The 19,430-nt window shown below is 41.2% G+C and overlaps 1 protein-coding gene across 1 annotated transcript in view; it reads left to right on the plus strand.

Moving 5' to 3' along the window:
- Nucleotides 1-19,430, plus strand: part of PLCL1 (phospholipase C like 1 (inactive)) — a 202,655-nt gene that overhangs the window by 116,285 nt on the left and 66,940 nt on the right. Inside the window, exon 2 of the mRNA XM_072121250.1 lies at nt 16,670-19,141. Coding sequence (XP_071977351.1) covers nt 16,670-19,141 — 2,472 coding nt within the window. The remainder of the gene's footprint in view (nt 1-16,669; nt 19,142-19,430) is intronic.

Raw genomic sequence — 19,430 nt, forward strand, 5'->3', positions numbered from 1 at the left:
AGTTGGGGCTAAGATATTCTTGAGTGTAGGGGCCCTGCGGAAGGTGAGATGTGGTTTGGATGGAAGTAATTGTGCGATGTGGGGGTCTCTCTTAAGGATGTCCCAATGGTTGTTCAGGGTCTGTCTGATAAGGTTGTGGTCCGTGGTATATGTGGTGATGAAGTTGAGTTTGTAGGAAGCTGCATTGGCTGTTTTCTGGGGTGGGGCAAGACAATCTTTTTGTGTTAATCGGTTGACCTTCTGGTAGGCATTCTTGAGTAGTTGTGGTGGGTAGCCTTTTTGTGTAAACCTATCTTTGAGGATTTTGGATTGTTCTTGGAATGTGTTATGATTAGTACAGTTTCGGCGGATCCTTTTGTATTGTCCGTATGGGACGTTGCATAGCCATTTTTTGTAGTGTGAACTTGAGAAATCCAGGAAACTGTTCACATCTACGCTTTTGAAGAAAGTCTTGGTGGTAAGTTTCATGCCCTGTTGGTCTACCTGTATTAGCAGATCCAAAAATTCTATTTCTTTTGGGGATGTATTTACCGTGAGTTCAATTCCCCAGGTGTTTTGGTTGATTTCATTCACAAAATCTTTGGCTTCAGTTTCTGTTCCCTTCCAAATTACAAAAAGATCATCAATATATCTTTTAAAGAAATGGACTTGATGGTTGTAATTGGCATTCTCTTTAATGTGGGTCTGTTCGAAACACCCCATAAAGATATTTGCATAACTAGGGGCAAATCTGGTTCCCATGGCTGTTCCCCTGATTTGTGAATATATGTTTTTCTGAAATGCGAAAGTGTTGTGCTCCAGTATGAATTGGATGCTGTTTATTATGAAGTTTATCTGTCTTTGGGGTATTGATGGGTCTGTTTGGAGGGTCTGTTTTATTGCCTGAATGCCGAGGGTATGTGAAATGTTGGTGTATAGGGACGATACGTCCATCGTAATGAGAATAAAGTCAGATTGCCATTGTATGTGTTCCAGTTCGGTGATGAGTTGCGCTGAGTCTCTAAGGTAGGTGGGGAGTGTTTGGACAAATTTCTGTAAGAGGATATCAATATATTCGGAAAGGTTGGATGTGACTGAGTTAATGCCTGATATGATTGGGCGGCCAGGGGGTTTCGTTGGATTTTTGTGTATTTTGGGCAGATGGTAGAAGAGGGCTGTGCGGGGATTTTTTGGAATAATGTAATTTCTTTCTTTCTTTGTTAAAATGCCTTGTTCGAAGGCGTCGTTGACCAGCGTAGACAAGAGGTTATGGTGTTCCAGTTTTGGGTCATAGGTTAGTTTCTTGTAGTATTGTGTGTCTGACAGTATGTGGAGGCTTTCTGAGATGTAGTTGGTTCGGTCTAGGATTACCGTACCTCCCCCCTTATCTGCTGGTTTTATTATTATGGTAGAGTTTTTCATAAGATCTCTCATGGCTTTTCTTTCATCGGGTTTTAGATTGGGGTGTGGGGTTTTTTGCTTGGACCTGTCTAGTGATCTGAGCTTGGTGGAGACCGTGGTATAGAATGTTTCAATATGCGGGCCTCGATTGTGTACAGGGTTAAAGTTGGATTGTGGTTTGAGTTTGGTATGGATATAGGGGTCTGGGGTGATGGTGTTTGTAATATCGGTGTTTTGAGGGTTTTTGTCTTTGGTGATAGCGAAATGTCGTGTCAAAGTGAGTTTTCTGATAAACTGGTTCAAATCAAGGAAAAGGTTGAATTCGTCTGACTTTGATGATGGGCAGAACGAAAGGCCTTTGCTGAGTAAGTTTGTTTCTTGTGTGGTTAATGTGTGTGAGGATAGGTTAAAGATTTTTATTTTCTGTTCGTCTTTGGATCCGGTTAGTGATTTGTTTTTTTGGTTTTGTTTTTGGCGATTCTGTTTTCCTCCTCTTTTCCCTCTGGTCTTTCTTTTCTTTTTGTTCGGGTTGTCATTGGGGTAAAAATTGCAAAGGCGGCTTTCGGGCTCTGTAAGGGTATGACGAGTGTATCGGTCCCTGTTGCTATTCGGGGTGACTCTCTCAGAGTCTGAGGAAGCTCTAAAAAAGAAAACGAGCTGATGGAATCAGTGGAAATGGGGGCATTGCTATCTCTTCTTTTTTCTTTATCTGAGTTGTTGGGTGTCGTCACCGTAGTTTGTGTGTCCTTGGGTGATGGATTTTGTTCATCATGGGCTGAGGGAGGGGTTCTTTCTCTATAGTACTGGGAGGAAATTTGTTCGGAGAGCTGGGTCTCTGGTTCTTCATGTAGAGAAAGTTGTGATAAATTGATTGGTGTGTGTTGTGTTGTATTGGTGTCATCCTGAGGTGACATTTGTGTTGTGATTTGTCTTTCTATGTTGTTTCCGGGGTTTTTGGGACTGGCTAATTCGGGGTTGGCTGCGGACGCATTTTTCTGGGTGTTTCTTGTTGTTGTATTTTTTCTATAGTTTTTGTTAGTGTATACTCGTTCCTTGTTCATAGGGTATGAGGGGTTAGTGAACTTGTGTGTTTCCCTTGGGGGAAGGAGAGGGGGAATGGATTTTAGAGATTGTTTTTGTTGGTTGTGGTGTGTGTTTTGTGTCACCAATGTTCTGTTTTGGTTGGTGGATATAGGGTTTTGGGTAGTGGTTGTTGGATTAATTTGGTCGTGTTCTGGTTCCCAGAATCTATGTGAGTTACTGAGATATCCTAGTCTGTCTCGTTTGAGTTTTTTGGATTTTTTTGAAATGAGGGAATATTCCAGTGATCTTAGTCTGTTGGATATGGAGGTGTTTAGTTCGGAAAATTTTGGGTGAGTGGAGTGGCTGTCTAGGCTTTGTTTTATTGTTTCAATGGCTTTGTCTGCTTTTTTTGTGATGGTTGTTCTTTTCTCGATGATTTTTTTGAGCATACCTACTGAACAGGACTCCATATAGGATTCCCAGTTTTTTGAAAAGGGAATGTCGTCTGGGAAGGGGGATTTGAAGGGCATTCTAAGTCCGCGTGGTGTGATTCCTTCCTCTATGTATATGTTGAGAAAGGTAATGTCAATGGTATGCTGTATTTCCTTTTTACATTCATCTTCTAGGGATAAAAATAAATCAGTCATGATTTTGGTGAGTGAGTGGTTTCCGCTCACTGTAGGGTTGTGGACTGCTGTTGTCTTTGTAAGTGATAGCTCCTTGATGAGATTCTCTCGGCTTGACCATCTGGTGTTGTAGTACTCCATATTTTCCTGAGGGCAGCCAGTAGTGTGAAAAAGGAGATGTTCCTCTAGAGGGATCTCCGACCGGATTCCCAGTAGGGGCCGGTTAGTCCTGGAAGATAAAAAAGAACACGGGCGGCGCCCCCTAGTGCAATAAGGTACTTTAAGTGTGTTGCGTGGTGGCTGTGATATCTGCTCACCTTATGACACCTTGTGTCTAATGCGTAGAAGCAGATATCAGGGGTTCCTGTGGATTTGGACTGCTGCGTCTTCCCGGGATCCGATACTGGTTTGTGTCGGATAGGGAAGTCACACATCAATGGTAGGTAAAAAACCGGGTTGTTGTAAGACGCGCTGTCCGGTGAATAGTTGATACGGCACAGATTTTCTTTAGATAGAACACTCTTTTATTTGTATAGGTATTGGACTACGCGTTTCGGGGGTGGTCCACCCCCTTCATCAGGTCCGTAAACAAATGCTATATAAAATTAGTACAATAAATTACATTAAATTAGTGCATAAATAAATAAATGTATAAAAAAAAATATATATATATATAACAAATAGTAAAAATTGCGTTAATGTTTGTGCAGGTGTGTGGATGGTGGTATACATACACAAACAATTAAATGTTTATACACACACAGTTAGCATGATTAGTTACAATTGAAATATTATTGGATTAGCATAAAAATTAAAAATTAATAACAACATAATTTAGTTTTTAATAAAAACGGTCTGAAGATAATAGATGAATTGATAAATGAATTGATAAATTAGTTAATATAAATAAGAGATGTCTATGCTGTACATGACGGTCTAAATCTTGGTGTGAGGTGTCATGCGTGTGAAGAAATGCATCCTGTGATTGGCTGAGGATTGGTGGAGATATGTTGAGGAATGTAAGGGGGTAAATAGATGTTGGATTACCTTTAAGGCTTTGTAGGTAAGCGGAGTGCCGCCAAGTGGCTACTTAGAGTTTTTTTGGAGCTAGAATAGAATGGAAATAAGGATACATAAGAACGGGAAGGAAATGGGGACATTTACGGATGGCAGAAAAGTACTTACTGTGTTGAGAGTAGCTTGCCTGACGCGCCACGCTTGTAGTATGCGTGACGTGTTGTTTGGGGGAGCTTATATGCGCGCGGGGAGAGAAGTGAAACCAGGCGCATGCGCAGTAGGCGGAAGTGTCGCACGGGACTCGAGGGGAAGATGGACATATGTTATTGTTCATGTTATTGTTGTATGCGCACGGGGAGAGAAGTGGAACCAGGCGCATGCGCAGTAGGTGAGAGTGTCGCACGGGACTCGGGGGAAAGATGAACATATGTTATTGTTGGATGGGATTGAAGGTAAGTCTATATGAACGTATGTTGTTGGATGGAGATGAAGAAAGGTATAATCGGGCATGAGAGTGTTAATCTGAGTTTTGTGGGGCGTGAGGGATGAGTACTGGCTGCGATAAATGTATTGTAATAATTGCATATGAATGTAATGGGGTGAAGAAACATAATGCCAAGGAGGAATTAATGATGGGAGGGTTGAGGTGGTGTAGGGTTGGGACTATAGCATGTATATATATAGATTGGATGTAATACTTATATATACACATATGATGGATAGAATGGTCTTTTGTGTCCAGGGATGCATAGTTTGGAAGAAAGTTATATATGTTAGTTGGTATGGGGCTGTGGCGTTAGGTTGTGTGTGTTGATTGGTATTAATTGATATGGGGGCTGTGATGTTAGGGGATTAGTATTAGTGTAATGTGGGAACAATTTATTTCTTTTTACTGTCTTAGGTTCGTTCGATGAGTTCGTTTAGGCCGTTGGGGGTAAGGGTATTGAGTTTGAAAATCCAAAAATTCTCTCTGCGGATCAATTGATTGAGTCTATCGGGGTGTGAGGCTGGAATTTGCTCTATCGGAATTAGTTTGAGTAGAGATGGGTCTTTATTGTGATAAGAAGCGAAGTGGCGGGATACACTATGGAGAGGAAATCCAGACTTGATTTTGCTTCGATGGGTGTTCATGCGTTCTCTTATGCTCTGAGTGGTGCGTCCTACATATTGTAAAGTGCATGGACACTCCAGGACGTAGATGATATAGTCCGAACTGCAATTTATAAAGGAATGAATTTTGAACACTTCGCCTGTAGATTTTGCCCTAAGTTCTTTCGTTTTGTTACACATGATTTCGCAGGTCTTGCATCTGTCTTTGCTGCATTTGTAGCAGCCTTTGATTTCTGGAAAAAGGGAGAGTTGTGGTTTCTTCTTTTCTGTACGTATTTTAGTTGGGGCTAAGATATTCTTGAGTGTAGGGGCCCTGCGGAAGGTGAGATGTGGTTTGGATGGAAGTAATTGTGCGATGTGGGGGTCTCTCTTAAGGATGTCCCAATGGTTGTTCAGGGTCTGTCTGATAAGGTTGTGGTCCGTGGTATATGTGGTGATGAAGTTGAGTTTGTAGGAAGCTGCATTGGCTGTTTTCTGGGGTGGGGCAAGACAATCTTTTTGTGTTAATCGGTTGACCTTCTGGTAGGCATTCTTGAGTAGTTGTGGTGGGTAGCCTTTTTGTGTAAACCTATCTTTGAGGATTTTGGATTGTTCTTGGAATGTGTTATGATTAGTACAGTTTCGGCGGATCCTTTTGTATTGTCCGTATGGGACGTTGCATAGCCATTTTTTGTAGTGTGAACTTGAGAAATCCAGGAAACTGTTCACATCTACGCTTTTGAAGAAAGTCTTGGTGGTAAGTTTCATGCCCTGTTGGTCTACCTGTATTAGCAGATCCAAAAATTCTATTTCTTTTGGGGATGTATTTACCGTGAGTTCAATTCCCCAGGTGTTTTGGTTGATTTCATTCACAAAATCTTTGGCTTCAGTTTCTGTTCCCTTCCAAATTACAAAAAGATCATCAATATATCTTTTAAAGAAATGGACTTGATGGTTGTAATTGGCATTCTCTTTAATGTGGGTCTGTTCGAAACACCCCATAAAGATATTTGCATAACTAGGGGCAAATCTGGTTCCCATGGCTGTTCCCCTGATTTGTGAATATATGTTTTTCTGAAATGCGAAAGTGTTGTGCTCCAGTATGAATTGGATGCTGTTTATTATGAAGTTTATCTGTCTTTGGGGTATTGATGGGTCTGTTTGGAGGGTCTGTTTTATTGCCTGAATGCCGAGGGTATGTGAAATGTTGGTGTATAGGGACGATACGTCCATCGTAATGAGAATAAAGTCAGATTGCCATTGTATGTGTTCCAGTTCGGTGATGAGTTGCGCTGAGTCTCTAAGGTAGGTGGGGAGTGTTTGGACAAATTTCTGTAAGAGGATATCAATATATTCGGAAAGGTTGGATGTGACTGAGTTAATGCCTGATATGATTGGGCGGCCAGGGGGTTTCGTTGGATTTTTGTGTATTTTGGGCAGATGGTAGAAGAGGGCTGTGCGGGGATTTTTTGGAATAATGTAATTTCTTTCTTTCTTTGTTAAAATGCCTTGTTCGAAGGCGTCGTTGACCAGCGTAGACAAGAGGTTATGGTGTTCCAGTTTTGGGTCATAGGTTAGTTTCTTGTAGTATTGTGTGTCTGACAGTATGTGGAGGCTTTCTGAGATGTAGTTGGTTCGGTCTAGGATTACCGTACCTCCCCCCTTATCTGCTGGTTTTATTATTATGGTAGAGTTTTTCATAAGATCTCTCATGGCTTTTCTTTCATCGGGTTTTAGATTGGGGTGTGGGGTTTTTTGCTTGGACCTGTCTAGTGATCTGAGCTTGGTGGAGACCGTGGTATAGAATGTTTCAATATGCGGGCCTCGATTGTGTACAGGGTTAAAGTTGGATTGTGGTTTGAGTTTGGTATGGATATAGGGGTCTGGGGTGATGGTGTTTGTAATATCGGTGTTTTGAGGGTTTTTGTCTTTGGTGATAGCGAAATGTCGTGTCAAAGTGAGTTTTCTGATAAACTGGTTCAAATCAAGGAAAAGGTTGAATTCGTCTGACTTTGATGATGGGCAGAACGAAAGGCCTTTGCTGAGTAAGTTTGTTTCTTGTGTGGTTAATGTGTGTGAGGATAGGTTAAAGATTTTTATTTTCTGTTCGTCTTTGGATCCGGTTAGTGATTTGTTTTTTTGGTTTTGTTTTTGGCGATTCTGTTTTCCTCCTCTTTTCCCTCTGGTCTTTCTTTTCTTTTTGTTCGGGTTGTCATTGGGGTAAAAATTGCAAAGGCGGCTTTCGGGCTCTGTAAGGGTATGACGAGTGTATCGGTCCCTGTTGCTATTCGGGGTGACTCTCTCAGAGTCTGAGGAAGCTCTAAAAAAGAAAACGAGCTGATGGAATCAGTGGAAATGGGGGCATTGCTATCTCTTCTTTTTTCTTTATCTGAGTTGTTGGGTGTCGTCACCGTAGTTTGTGTGTCCTTGGGTGATGGATTTTGTTCATCATGGGCTGAGGGAGGGGTTCTTTCTCTATAGTACTGGGAGGAAATTTGTTCGGAGAGCTGGGTCTCTGGTTCTTCATGTAGAGAAAGTTGTGATAAATTGATTGGTGTGTGTTGTGTTGTATTGGTGTCATCCTGAGGTGACATTTGTGTTGTGATTTGTCTTTCTATGTTGTTTCCGGGGTTTTTGGGACTGGCTAATTCGGGGTTGGCTGCGGACGCATTTTTCTGGGTGTTTCTTGTTGTTGTATTTTTTCTATAGTTTTTGTTAGTGTATACTCGTTCCTTGTTCATAGGGTATGAGGGGTTAGTGAACTTGTGTGTTTCCCTTGGGGGAAGGAGAGGGGGAATGGATTTTAGAGATTGTTTTTGTTGGTTGTGGTGTGTGTTTTGTGTCACCAATGTTCTGTTTTGGTTGGTGGATATAGGGTTTTGGGTAGTGGTTGTTGGATTAATTTGGTCGTGTTCTGGTTCCCAGAATCTATGTGAGTTACTGAGATATCCTAGTCTGTCTCGTTTGAGTTTTTTGGATTTTTTTGAAATGAGGGAATATTCCAGTGATCTTAGTCTGTTGGATATGGAGGTGTTTAGTTCGGAAAATTTTGGGTGAGTGGAGTGGCTGTCTAGGCTTTGTTTTATTGTTTCAATGGCTTTGTCTGCTTTTTTTGTGATGGTTGTTCTTTTCTCGATGATTTTTTTGAGCATACCTACTGAACAGGACTCCATATAGGATTCCCAGTTTTTTGAAAAGGGAATGTCGTCTGGGAAGGGGGATTTGAAGGGCATTCTAAGTCCGCGTGGTGTGATTCCTTCCTCTATGTATATGTTGAGAAAGGTAATGTCAATGGTATGCTGTATTTCCTTTTTACATTCATCTTCTAGGGATAAAAATAAATCAGTCATGATTTTGGTGAGTGAGTGGTTTCCGCTCACTGTAGGGTTGTGGACTGCTGTTGTCTTTGTAAGTGATAGCTCCTTGATGAGATTCTCTCGGCTTGACCATCTGGTGTTGTAGTACTCCATATTTTCCTGAGGGCAGCCAGTAGTGTGAAAAAGGAGATGTTCCTCTAGAGGGATCTCCGACCGGATTCCCAGTAGGGGCCGGTTAGTCCTGGAAGATAAAAAAGAACACGGGCGGCGCCCCCTAGTGCAATAAGGTACTTTAAGTGTGTTGCGTGGTGGCTGTGATATCTGCTCACCTTATGACACCTTGTGTCTAATGCGTAGAAGCAGATATCAGGGGTTCCTGTGGATTTGGACTGCTGCGTCTTCCCGGGATCCGATACTGGTTTGTGTCGGATAGGGAAGTCACACATCAATGGTAGGTAAAAAACCGGGTTGTTGTAAGACGCGCTGTCCGGTGAATAGTTGATACGGCACAGATTTTCTTTAGATAGAACACTCTTTTATTTGTATAGGTATTGGACTACGCGTTTCGGGGGTGGTCCACCCCCTTCATCAGGTCCGTAAACAAATGCTATATAAAATTAGTACAATAAATTACATTAAATTAGTGCATAAATAAATAAATGTATAAAAAAAAAAATATATATATATATAACAAATAGTAAAAATTGCGTTAATGTTTGTGCAGGTGTGTGGATGGTGGTATACATACACAAACAATTAAATGTTTATACACACACAGTTAGCATGATTAGTTACAATTGAAATATTATTGGATTAGCATAAAAATTAAAAATTAATAACAACATAATTTAGTTTTTAATAAAAACGGTCTGAAGATAATAGATAAATGAATTGATAAATGAATTGATAAATTAGTTAATATAAATAAGAGATGTCTATGCTGTACATGACGGTCTAAATCTTGGTGTGAGGTGTCATGCGTGTGAAGAAATGCATCCTGTGATTGGCTGAGGATTGGTGGAGATATGTTGAGGAATGTAAGGGGGTAAATAGATGTTGGATTACCTTTAAGGCTTTGTAGGTAAGCGGAGTGCCGCCAAGTGGTTACTTAGAGTTTTTTTGGAGCTAGAATAGAATGGAAATAAGGATACATAAGAACGGGAAGGAAATGGGGACATTTACGGATGGCAGAAAAGTACTTAATGTGTTGAGAGTAGCTTGCCTGACGCGCCACGCTTGTAGTATGCGTGACGTGTTGTTTGGGGGAGCTTATATGCGCGCGGGGAGAGAAGTGAAACCAGGCGCATGCGCAGTAGGCGGAAGTGTCGCACGGGACTCGAGGGGAAGATGGACATATGTTATTGTTCATGTTATTGTTGTATGCGCACGGGGAGAGAAGTGGAACCAGGCGCATGCGCAGTAGGTGAGAGTGTCGCACGGGACTCGGGGGAAAGATGAACATATGTTATTGTTGGATGGGATTGAAGGTAAGTCTATATGAACGTATGTTGTTGGATGGAGATGAAGAAAGGTATAATCGGGGATGAGAGTGTTAATCTGAGTTTTGTGGGGCGTGAGGGATGAGTACTGGCTGCGATAAATGTATTGTAATAATTGCATATGAATGTAATGGGGTGAAGATTTGACATTTTTAACATTTGAGAGCTGCCGGCTTTGAAGTGTTTATCACATGGGATGAATAATATCTACATATAAATACATTGCTTATTAGCAAAGCATGTGATGATATGCATAATTATCAAGTAATGAAGGAAAACTTTACCAGTATTGCCCACAGAAATGCCCACAATAATGTCAAATAATGATCCACAATAATACAAATAACATAAATTGTTGTCTGATCTCTTATCAAATTCTATTTTAATGTGTTTAGTAATGATTAGGACATTGGCTGTCTGGACTATAGTACAGCTAAAGTTAGAGCAGGTTCATATATGTCCAGCCGTCTTCTCCTCTCCAGAGAAAACCAAGCACCAGTCACCTCCTACATAGACTAGAGCGCCAGTAGAGTTTGTCCATTCTCAGTGACCTGTTCCAGTGGACATGTTCAATCTTCTCTGAGGCTATATCCTTTCTTTGGGTGCTATGTCGGTGAATTCAGTACAAAATTTGGTTTCAACATGTGAAGGCAGCCTTAACAGTTTGACAGAAAATTAGAACAAAGGACTATGTAAAGAGCCGTGTATGGGCTCGTTTTCTGCGTAACAAATTGCACTTCGTAGGTTACGGTATTTAATATTCCATGCCATGTAGTGGGAAACTGGAAAAATGCATTGAAAAATGCATTTGCACCATTTCCATGTGGGCATGGATTTTTCGGCATTCACAAAAAATCAGCATTGCATAGGCTATTGGAACCTGTCCCCAACTAAAAATGACATGTCAGGTGACAGGTTCACTTTAATTTGGGTTATTTATCATTGTTTTTCGAGACTTGCCACTTGAACATAGAAGCAGTAATTGACACATTTTTCTATCACCTTGTACAGGGCCTGTTCCTGACCTGCAGTAACCCCCTTCATCCTCATAGACTGTAAGCTCTTGTGTCACCCCTTCATCCTCATAGACTGTAAGCTCTTGTGTCACCCCTTCATCCTCATAGACTGTAAGCTCTTGTGTCACCCCCTTCATCCTCATAGACTGTAAGCTCTTGTGTCACCCCTTCATCCTCATAGACTGTAAGCTCTTGTGTCACCCCCTTCATCCTCATAGACTGTAAGCTCTTGTGTCACCCCTTCATCCTCATAGACTGTAAGCTCTTGTGTCACCCCCTCCATTCTCATAGACTGTAAGCTCTTGTGAACAGGGCCGTCACTCCTATTGTTCTATATGACTGCTTGTATTCTTTAATATATGATATATATATTATACATTTGTTTGTCCCCTATAAGTTGTAAAGGGCTGCAGAATTTGATGGCGCAATATAAATAAATATTATTATATTATTATTAAGTAACTCCAGTCCCCTTCTGGCATATGTGAAGCAACTTAAATCTTATGGAGAGCAGAGACTGTCCAAAGGAGCCTGCCTAACCCCCACTAAGTCCATCATTTGGGCTTAATCACATGCCCGTTCTGGTCGCAGTGATGCGACCAGATCACTGCCCCCATAGACCTCAATAGCTCCCAGTCATGGCGTGGTGAGCACACAGGCGGCTGCACCACAAAGTATTGGACTTTTCCTATACTGCCGCTGCTCGTCTGCATATTGAGGGAGGAGGGTTAAGAGCGCTCACACCTCCTCCCAGCCCGGATCCCAGGTGAGCACATAGCCATGTGAATGTACCCTTAAGCCGGTTACATGTTACCCCGTGTATATGTGCCATATGGTGGACGGTAGTCCCTGCATAATATAGAAATAAAATGCAAGGACTTTCCCCCTGTCAGCCAAACATCCGCACCAGCGATGTATTCACTATTACATTACATTACATTTCCCATGCACTGCACTGTTCGCAGACCATGGGATCCTGCCGCCATACGTCCGTGTGTAACAGGCCTTAACTGGAGATTTCTATAAAAAGAACTATCCAAGGTTATGAAGCAAAAAGACCCCCAAAGAAGTCTTATTTTCCTTGTCTGCCACTAAGCCTGAGGACAAGTCCAAGCAAGTTAGAACATGCCAGAAAATCAGGAAGCATTTACTCTCCAGGCAACAACACCAGCCCCCATGTGGAGAAACCAATACAGGTAGCAAACAAGGTTAATTGGTCAGTGATGGCTTCTTTTTCCATTTTATGGCTGTGTATGAAGAGGGTGTACTAACCCCATGTCTTCATAGGACTATTACCAATCCACATATTCATAAAGTCTATTGAGTTTAGTTGCATGTCCAAAATGAATGTTTTATGTTATGGCAGCAATGGGATATGATACAGCCCCTCAAAGTCAGATGTATCCGTATACAGAAAATACAGTTCTAAAGACGAATAGAGGCAAACACAACTTTTCGTAGGCTTCTGATTTGGGGGGGGGGGGGGGTTGTGAATGAGGAGATTTCTGGATGTAGTAATGTATACAGGTCTATAAATGTGTCCCAATTTCCTCTAGGACTTCATACAGCACCCGGTTAAGCTTTCTGTATCCTGGATTTGAACTTTGCTATTTCATGGCTCAGTAGGTTGCAGTGATGTGGCCTAATACTTTCCCCGCAGAAGATTATGTAGATTTTTGTTTGGAATTCCAAAACACAGACCACGCTCAAAAGGATCCTGATGAGTTTCATCACCGTGGATATCCTCAGGTCTGCTCAACACAGTATGATACCAGCCAGACCTCCCATTGGCAGACATTTTATTCTTCTGTGAGGAATCTGTCAGGGATACAGTTCAAAATAGGTTCTTTAGGTTTGTTCTTAAGTTGAATTTGTATGTAAGTCGTATTGGATTTTCAAAATTTTGTGATGTCATGGGAACAAGGATTATCAATAAAGCTTCATCACAGACACCTTACAGCTGATAATAAGCATCCACAGAGCTTCACCAGAGGTCACAGTGGGCAGAAAGGCCAGTTTGTAACTAGGGGTGGTCTATAAGTCGGGTGTCCTTAAGTCGGGGACCACCCATACATAGATTAATGGATCTGGCAGTCTTGCTCAATGGCAGATCTTCATATAGGCGGTACAGGCCCTAGGTGAAGATCGCCAGGTTAAAAAAAACTATTTTCACCTCTGGCTTTTTCTCTTGTTGTCTTCTCCAGTCCGCGTGCAAACACTTTTCCACGGCAGAATCACGTTTTTTTCCCCTATGGAGCTCAATGTGGACATTTCTGTAAAGGGAGGGGGCCTGCTGTGGCCATTTCATTAACTGAGCCTCTGCTGTGGCCGTTTCATTAAAGGGGTGCTCTTCTGCGGACATTTCATTTATGCTAGAGGGCTCTGCGGTGGCCATTTCATGAAAGGGGACATTTCTGTAAAGGGGGCTCAACAAGGCACATTTCATTAAAGGGAGGCTCTGCTGTGGACATTCCATTAAATGGACCTCTTCTGTAGACATTTCTATAAAGGGGCCTCTGCTGTGGACATTTATATAAAGGGGGGCTCTGCTGTTGATATTTCTTTAAAGGAAGCTCTGCGGTGCACATTTCATTAAAAGGGGGCTCTGCTGTGGACATTTCATTAAAGGGGGGCCAGTACGGGGCTACAGATTATAGTTGATCGGAGGGGATGTGGCATGAGGTTGTTTTGGATGCGGGGCGAGGGGGGGTACATGGGACACTAAATTTGCACTGTTGTTGCTATTCACTCTCTGTTTACAGCTGAATGGAAGGCTCTTTCACAATGGAGGATCCCTATGGACCTCTTTATAAGTAGTCCACCGTAGTCCACAGTAGCTCACCATGCAGCGTTGTGGTTTCTACTATAAATGGCAGACACAGTGTAGATATAAACAGGCCTAAATTGTGTATCTATTTTTTTTTGTCAAGTTGATGCAAAGTAAATAAAATTGTCATAGTTCTCTAGAATTTTATTGTCTAACACAGAAGGAAAATATCTTCATTAAAATCAGTTCTATCAAAGCTCACATTACCTAGACAGGTGATTACATATAAAATATAGTGGCCTGAAAACTTCTGTTATAAGACAAATGCCCATGCCCAGCAAGGAGACGGATGCACCCCTGCAAACATACAGTATGTTACCATCCATCTCCTCAAACTCCTTTTGTAGTCATATACAGTCATATACATATACAGTCAAACCTCCCCTTTGTGGATATGTTGGGAAACCCCTGTATATTACTTATGCAACTTTTTTGTAGAGCACTTTAGCTTGTTCTTTTATAATCCTTTGACACCTCCCATTATGTCTTATCACAAGTACTCCGGTATCTACAGTATTTCCACAAATATTAGGAAAATGTATTGCTCCCTATACACAAATGGCCAACCATATGCCGTCTAATTGAATGTTTGTTATGGATTAGTGAAGTGAAGAATTTTAGGCTCGATAAGTGATCACCCAGGACTTTATCTACTAGCATCGAATTTAAAAACCTCTAGTATAAGAAGGCAATCCTTCCATTCACCACTGACATCCAGGGTATGTTTCCTCAATAAGAATGCAAGTTATAATCTATTAATATGCACTGAAGATAAAACATTTACTAAACATTGCATAAAATGTAGAGAAAATCCTTCAGGCAGCTAGATGTTACCACATATAAAGATAGAAGGTCAGGATCATTGACCTCTTTTCTATGGATTTGGATGTATCAGCTGTCAACTTTGACTTTGGCTTTTTCAATAGATATTTTCATACCAGCGTATTTTCAAAAGTAGAGCATGTCCTACTTTGATGCAAGTGTGAGGAGGGGAAAAAAAAATCCCATTGAAGTCTATCGGTGTGCACAAAACAACTGACAAGGAAATAGCCAAGAGTAGAAAGAACCTGACTTTCTCGGACCAAACTCTGAACACAAGCCTGAGGCTTGTTCTCCAGCTAAATCTATGGTTGATTCTGAAGGTGTGATAGACATGTTAGAGTGAAACATGTACAAGTTAGTGGGAGGAGGTTCATGAATTGTATTTAGTCATTAGAGTGGCCTCTAGATCGACATTGGCCATGTATTTTAGTGTAGCCATATTAACCCTATGTACAGAGTGACCCAACAGGTGGTTATTTTGTGACTTCTTTAATGATTTTTTACTACATATTCCCCATTGATACCTGAGGTTGGGTGTTAATGATGGTACACATGTAGCTGATTCAGTCATTATAAAAAGGCCACTTTCAGACTGATGTGTGCTCGCCTGGCTGCAGGTGGAAGTGTGGCGTGCCCATAATTATGAGGGTGTGCTACGAAACGGTGGGCAATACGTCCATCAAAAAGGATGGACGTATTGCCCATTTAAAGGCATGGGAAGGTATGCAACCCGTACCGCAACGGTACGGTACAGGTTTCATACAGCCGTTCTCACACGTTTGTGTAAAAGCATCCTAAGTAGAATCATTAAAGTTATGTTCCACATAATTCACTAATTCCACATAATTCAAAATAGTTTTTGCAGTTCATACGGTCAAAAGAGTTTACAAATTTACTACATAACCATTCTGCTTCTGCTAAAGCTGGTGTTAGTAAACTCGTGGCTTTCACTATGTTAATGTATTGTGAGTTAGTTGTTTGTTAGTTTTTTAGTTTGTTTCAATTGGTTATTGTCATAAAGCAAAAGCAAGATCTCTTGCCGGAGTCTGTTATTGTACGCTTGTCTACTGTTGTGACTCGAAACCATTCACCCATTCGTTTGATGAGTCCCGAAACTACTAGGGGAAGGTGAATAAAACAACTAAAAAAGAAAGAATATAAAAATGAAAGCTGTTATGTTGTTGGTTATTCCTTCAAGTGTGGGCTTTTGGTCCAGCTCTCCCATTGAGTTTCAAATTGTGATAATTTATTGTTTTGTATCGCAATAGCTTTTTCGTAGGCATAGGTGGTGTTTATTTGCTGGATTACCTCGTTAATATTGGGACATATAGGATCTTTCCAGTGGCAGGTCACTATTAACTTGGTTGACATAACTAAGTGTGCTATTACTGTGCGGTTTTTCTGGTTGCTGAGTTCCTTCAGATTTAGAAGTAGTAACGCTTGATGTGGCTGACGTTTTTTGTGCTAGTTGTTTAGAGATGATATCGGGTGTAATTGACATTTCTTAATGCACTCTGGAAAATTTCTTGATTAGTCCTGAAACACCTTTGTTATGCTGAAAATGTACTTTTTAAAATCTGTTTATTAGCGCCAGACACTCCTGTGGACATCGTGCAGATGCCTACTGCGTGTTATCGTATCTACCCACTACAATCCACCTGCCCCAAGAGCAATTGAGGTCAAGCTGGCTGCTTATAAGGGTTTCGAGGGCCTCACTTGCGCGATTTTATGACGTTACCGGCTCTTGGGGTTGGCGGTGGGTAGATATGATCGCACACAGCAAGCGAGAATACTTAGGAACTGAAGGAGCAGCAGGCCACCTGTTTGACGTCAATTAGACTATTTTAAAAAGTAGCTTTTTTAGTGTATCGGGACTAATCAAGATACATGTTCTGGAGTGCATGAAAAAAGGTTGTCCGGTAAATTTAAATTGTGTCTACCCGAGTGGTATATGTCCTTTAAACAGCTTGGCTGCTACTATCTGTTAAATTGTGTATTACCTTTTATTTGTATTATATGTACATTTATATATGATTCTTTCTTCTTTCTGCAGGACCCTGCAAACCAAAAACCTGGTAGGAAGAAAACAGTATCCTTCAGCAGTATGCCATCAGAGAAGAAGATAAGCAGTGCCAGTGACTGCATCAGTTTTATGCAAGGCGGCTGTGAATTAAAGAAAGTTCGACCAAACTCTCGAATCTACAGTCGTTTCTTCACCCTTGACACTGATTTGCAAGCATTACGTTGGGAGCCTTCTAAAAAAGATCCTGAAAAAGCAAAGCTGGACATCTCTGCCATCAAGGAAATTAGGCTTGGTAAGAATACAGAAACATTCAGGAACAACGGACTGGCGGATCAAATTTGTGAGGATAGTGCATTTTCTATCATTCATGGAGAAAATTATGAGTCTTTAGACTTGGTGGCTAATTCAGCTGATGTGGCCAATATCTGGGTGTCAGGTCTAAGGTACTTAGTCTCTCATAGTAAACAACCACTGGACTTAGTAGAAGGTGGGCAGAACACACCTAGATTTACTTGGTTAAAATCCATCTTTGAAGCCGCAGATGTAGATGGCAATGGCATCATGTTAGAAGATACAGCAGTTGAATTGATCAAACAACTCTCCCCCGCTATCAAAGAAACTAAAGTTAGGTTAAAGTTTAAAGAAATCCAAAAGAGTAAAGAAAAACTTACCACCAGAGTGACCAAAGAAGAATTCTGTGAAGCATTTAGTGAACTATGTACAAGACCGGAGGTGTATTTTCTACTTGTACAAATTTCCAAAAATAAAGAGTACTTAGATGCGAATGATCTACTACTATTCTTAGAGTCTGAGCAAGGAACGACTCAGGTATCAGAAGATATGTGTTTGGACATTATACAAAATTATGAGCTTACTCAAGAAGGACGCATGAAGGGTTTTCTTACCATTGATGGTTTTACAAAGTATTTGTTGTCCCAAGAATGTGATATATTTGATCCTATCCACAGAAAGGTTTGCCAGGATATGACTCAACCATTGTCACACTATTATATGAACTCCTCCCACAACACATACCTTATTGAAGATCAGTTTAGAGGTCCAGCAGATATTAATGGATATGTGAGGGCACTAAAAATGGCTTGTAGAAGTATCGAGCTCGATGTCAGTGATGGGCCAGATAACGAGCCAATCATTTGTAATCGAAATAGCATGACCTCACCATTGGGCTTTCGTAATGTTATCGAAGTGATTAATAAATATGCCTTCATCTCCTCTGAGTATCCTCTAATTCTTTGCATTGGCAACCACTGCTCCATACAACAACAGAAGGTTATGGTGCAGCATATAAAGAAGATCTTTGGGAGCAAACTCTACACAGAAACGCCTTTTCCAGCAGAATCCTACCTTCCCTCTCCTGAAAAACTTAAGAAAAAGATTATCGTGAAAGGTAAAAAGCTACCATCAGATTTTGAACTCTTAGAGGGAGAGGTCACTGATGAAGATGAGGAAGCTGAAATGTCTCGACGAATGTCAGAAGATTACTTTGGAGAACAGAGACTAATCAAACTTTGTAGGGAACTGTCAGATTTAGTATCAATTTGTAAATCTGTGCAGTACAAAGATTTTGACGTCTCCATGAAAAACCAAAGTTATGGTGAAATCTGCTCCTTTAGTGAGAGCCAAGCAAGTCGCATTGCTAATGAGTATCCAGAAGACTTTGTAAACTATAATAAAAAGTTTTTATCAAGGGTGTATCCAAGTCCAATGCGGATAGACTCAAGTAACATGAACCCGCAAGATTTTTGGAATTGTGGTTGCCAGATTGTGGCTATGAATTTCCAGACTCCAGGTCCAATGATGGATCTGAACATTGGCTGGTTTCTTCAAAATGGTGGTTGTGGGTATGTCCTTCGACCATCCATCATGCGAGATCAAGTATCGTACTTCAGCGCCAACACCAAAGGTGTTGTGCCTGGTGTATCCCCTCAGGTTCTTCACATCAAAATCATCAGTGGACAGAATTTTCCCAAACCGAAAGGTGCATGTGCAAAAGGGGATGTGATTGATCCATACGTGTGTATTGAAATCCATGGCATCCCTGCAGACTGTGCAGAACAGAGGACTAGGACAGTGCAGCAGAATGGGGACAACCCAATTTTTGATGAAAGCTTTGAGTTTCAGGTAAACCTCCCAGAGTTGGCCATGGTGCGGTTTATGGTTCTTGATGATGATTATATTGGGGATGAATTTATTGGTCAGTATACCATACCCATCGAGTGTTTGCAGCCTGGATATAGACACGTGCCACTGCGCTCTTTTGTTGGCGACACAATGGAACACGCTAAACTTTTTGTCCACATTGCAATCACCAGCAGAGCGGGAGGTGGTAAGGCTCAAAAACGTGGATTATCTGCACGGATAGGGAAAAAAGCCAGAGAGTACACAATGCTAAGGAACACTGGCCTCAAAGTTGTAGATGACATCTTCAAACTTGCTGTTCATCCGCTGAGGGAAGCCACTGATGTCCGGGAAAATATGCAGGTAAGAATCTCTTATGTTGCTAAGATCATTCATTAATGTAGCTCTGGCACCCCAGTGGTTGGCATCCCAATGCACAGTTACTATTTGATAATCTAGGTTTTAGCTCTTTGTAACTGGGGTACCTTGTATAATGCCATACAACCATTTTATAATCATGGCTTCTTTCTAACAGAAAGTTTAGTGCTGTCAATGGGTTGTGTCTGGTTTTGCAGGATTTTGTCATTGATACCAAGCAGACTTTCTCTTTGGAAGAAATAGCCATGTATTTATTTCATACAACTCCTTTAAC

The sequence above is a fragment of the Engystomops pustulosus genome, chromosome 8 (assembly GCF_040894005.1).
Source record: "Engystomops pustulosus chromosome 8, aEngPut4.maternal, whole genome shotgun sequence".
Taxonomy (NCBI): domain Eukaryota; kingdom Metazoa; phylum Chordata; class Amphibia; order Anura; family Leptodactylidae; genus Engystomops; species Engystomops pustulosus.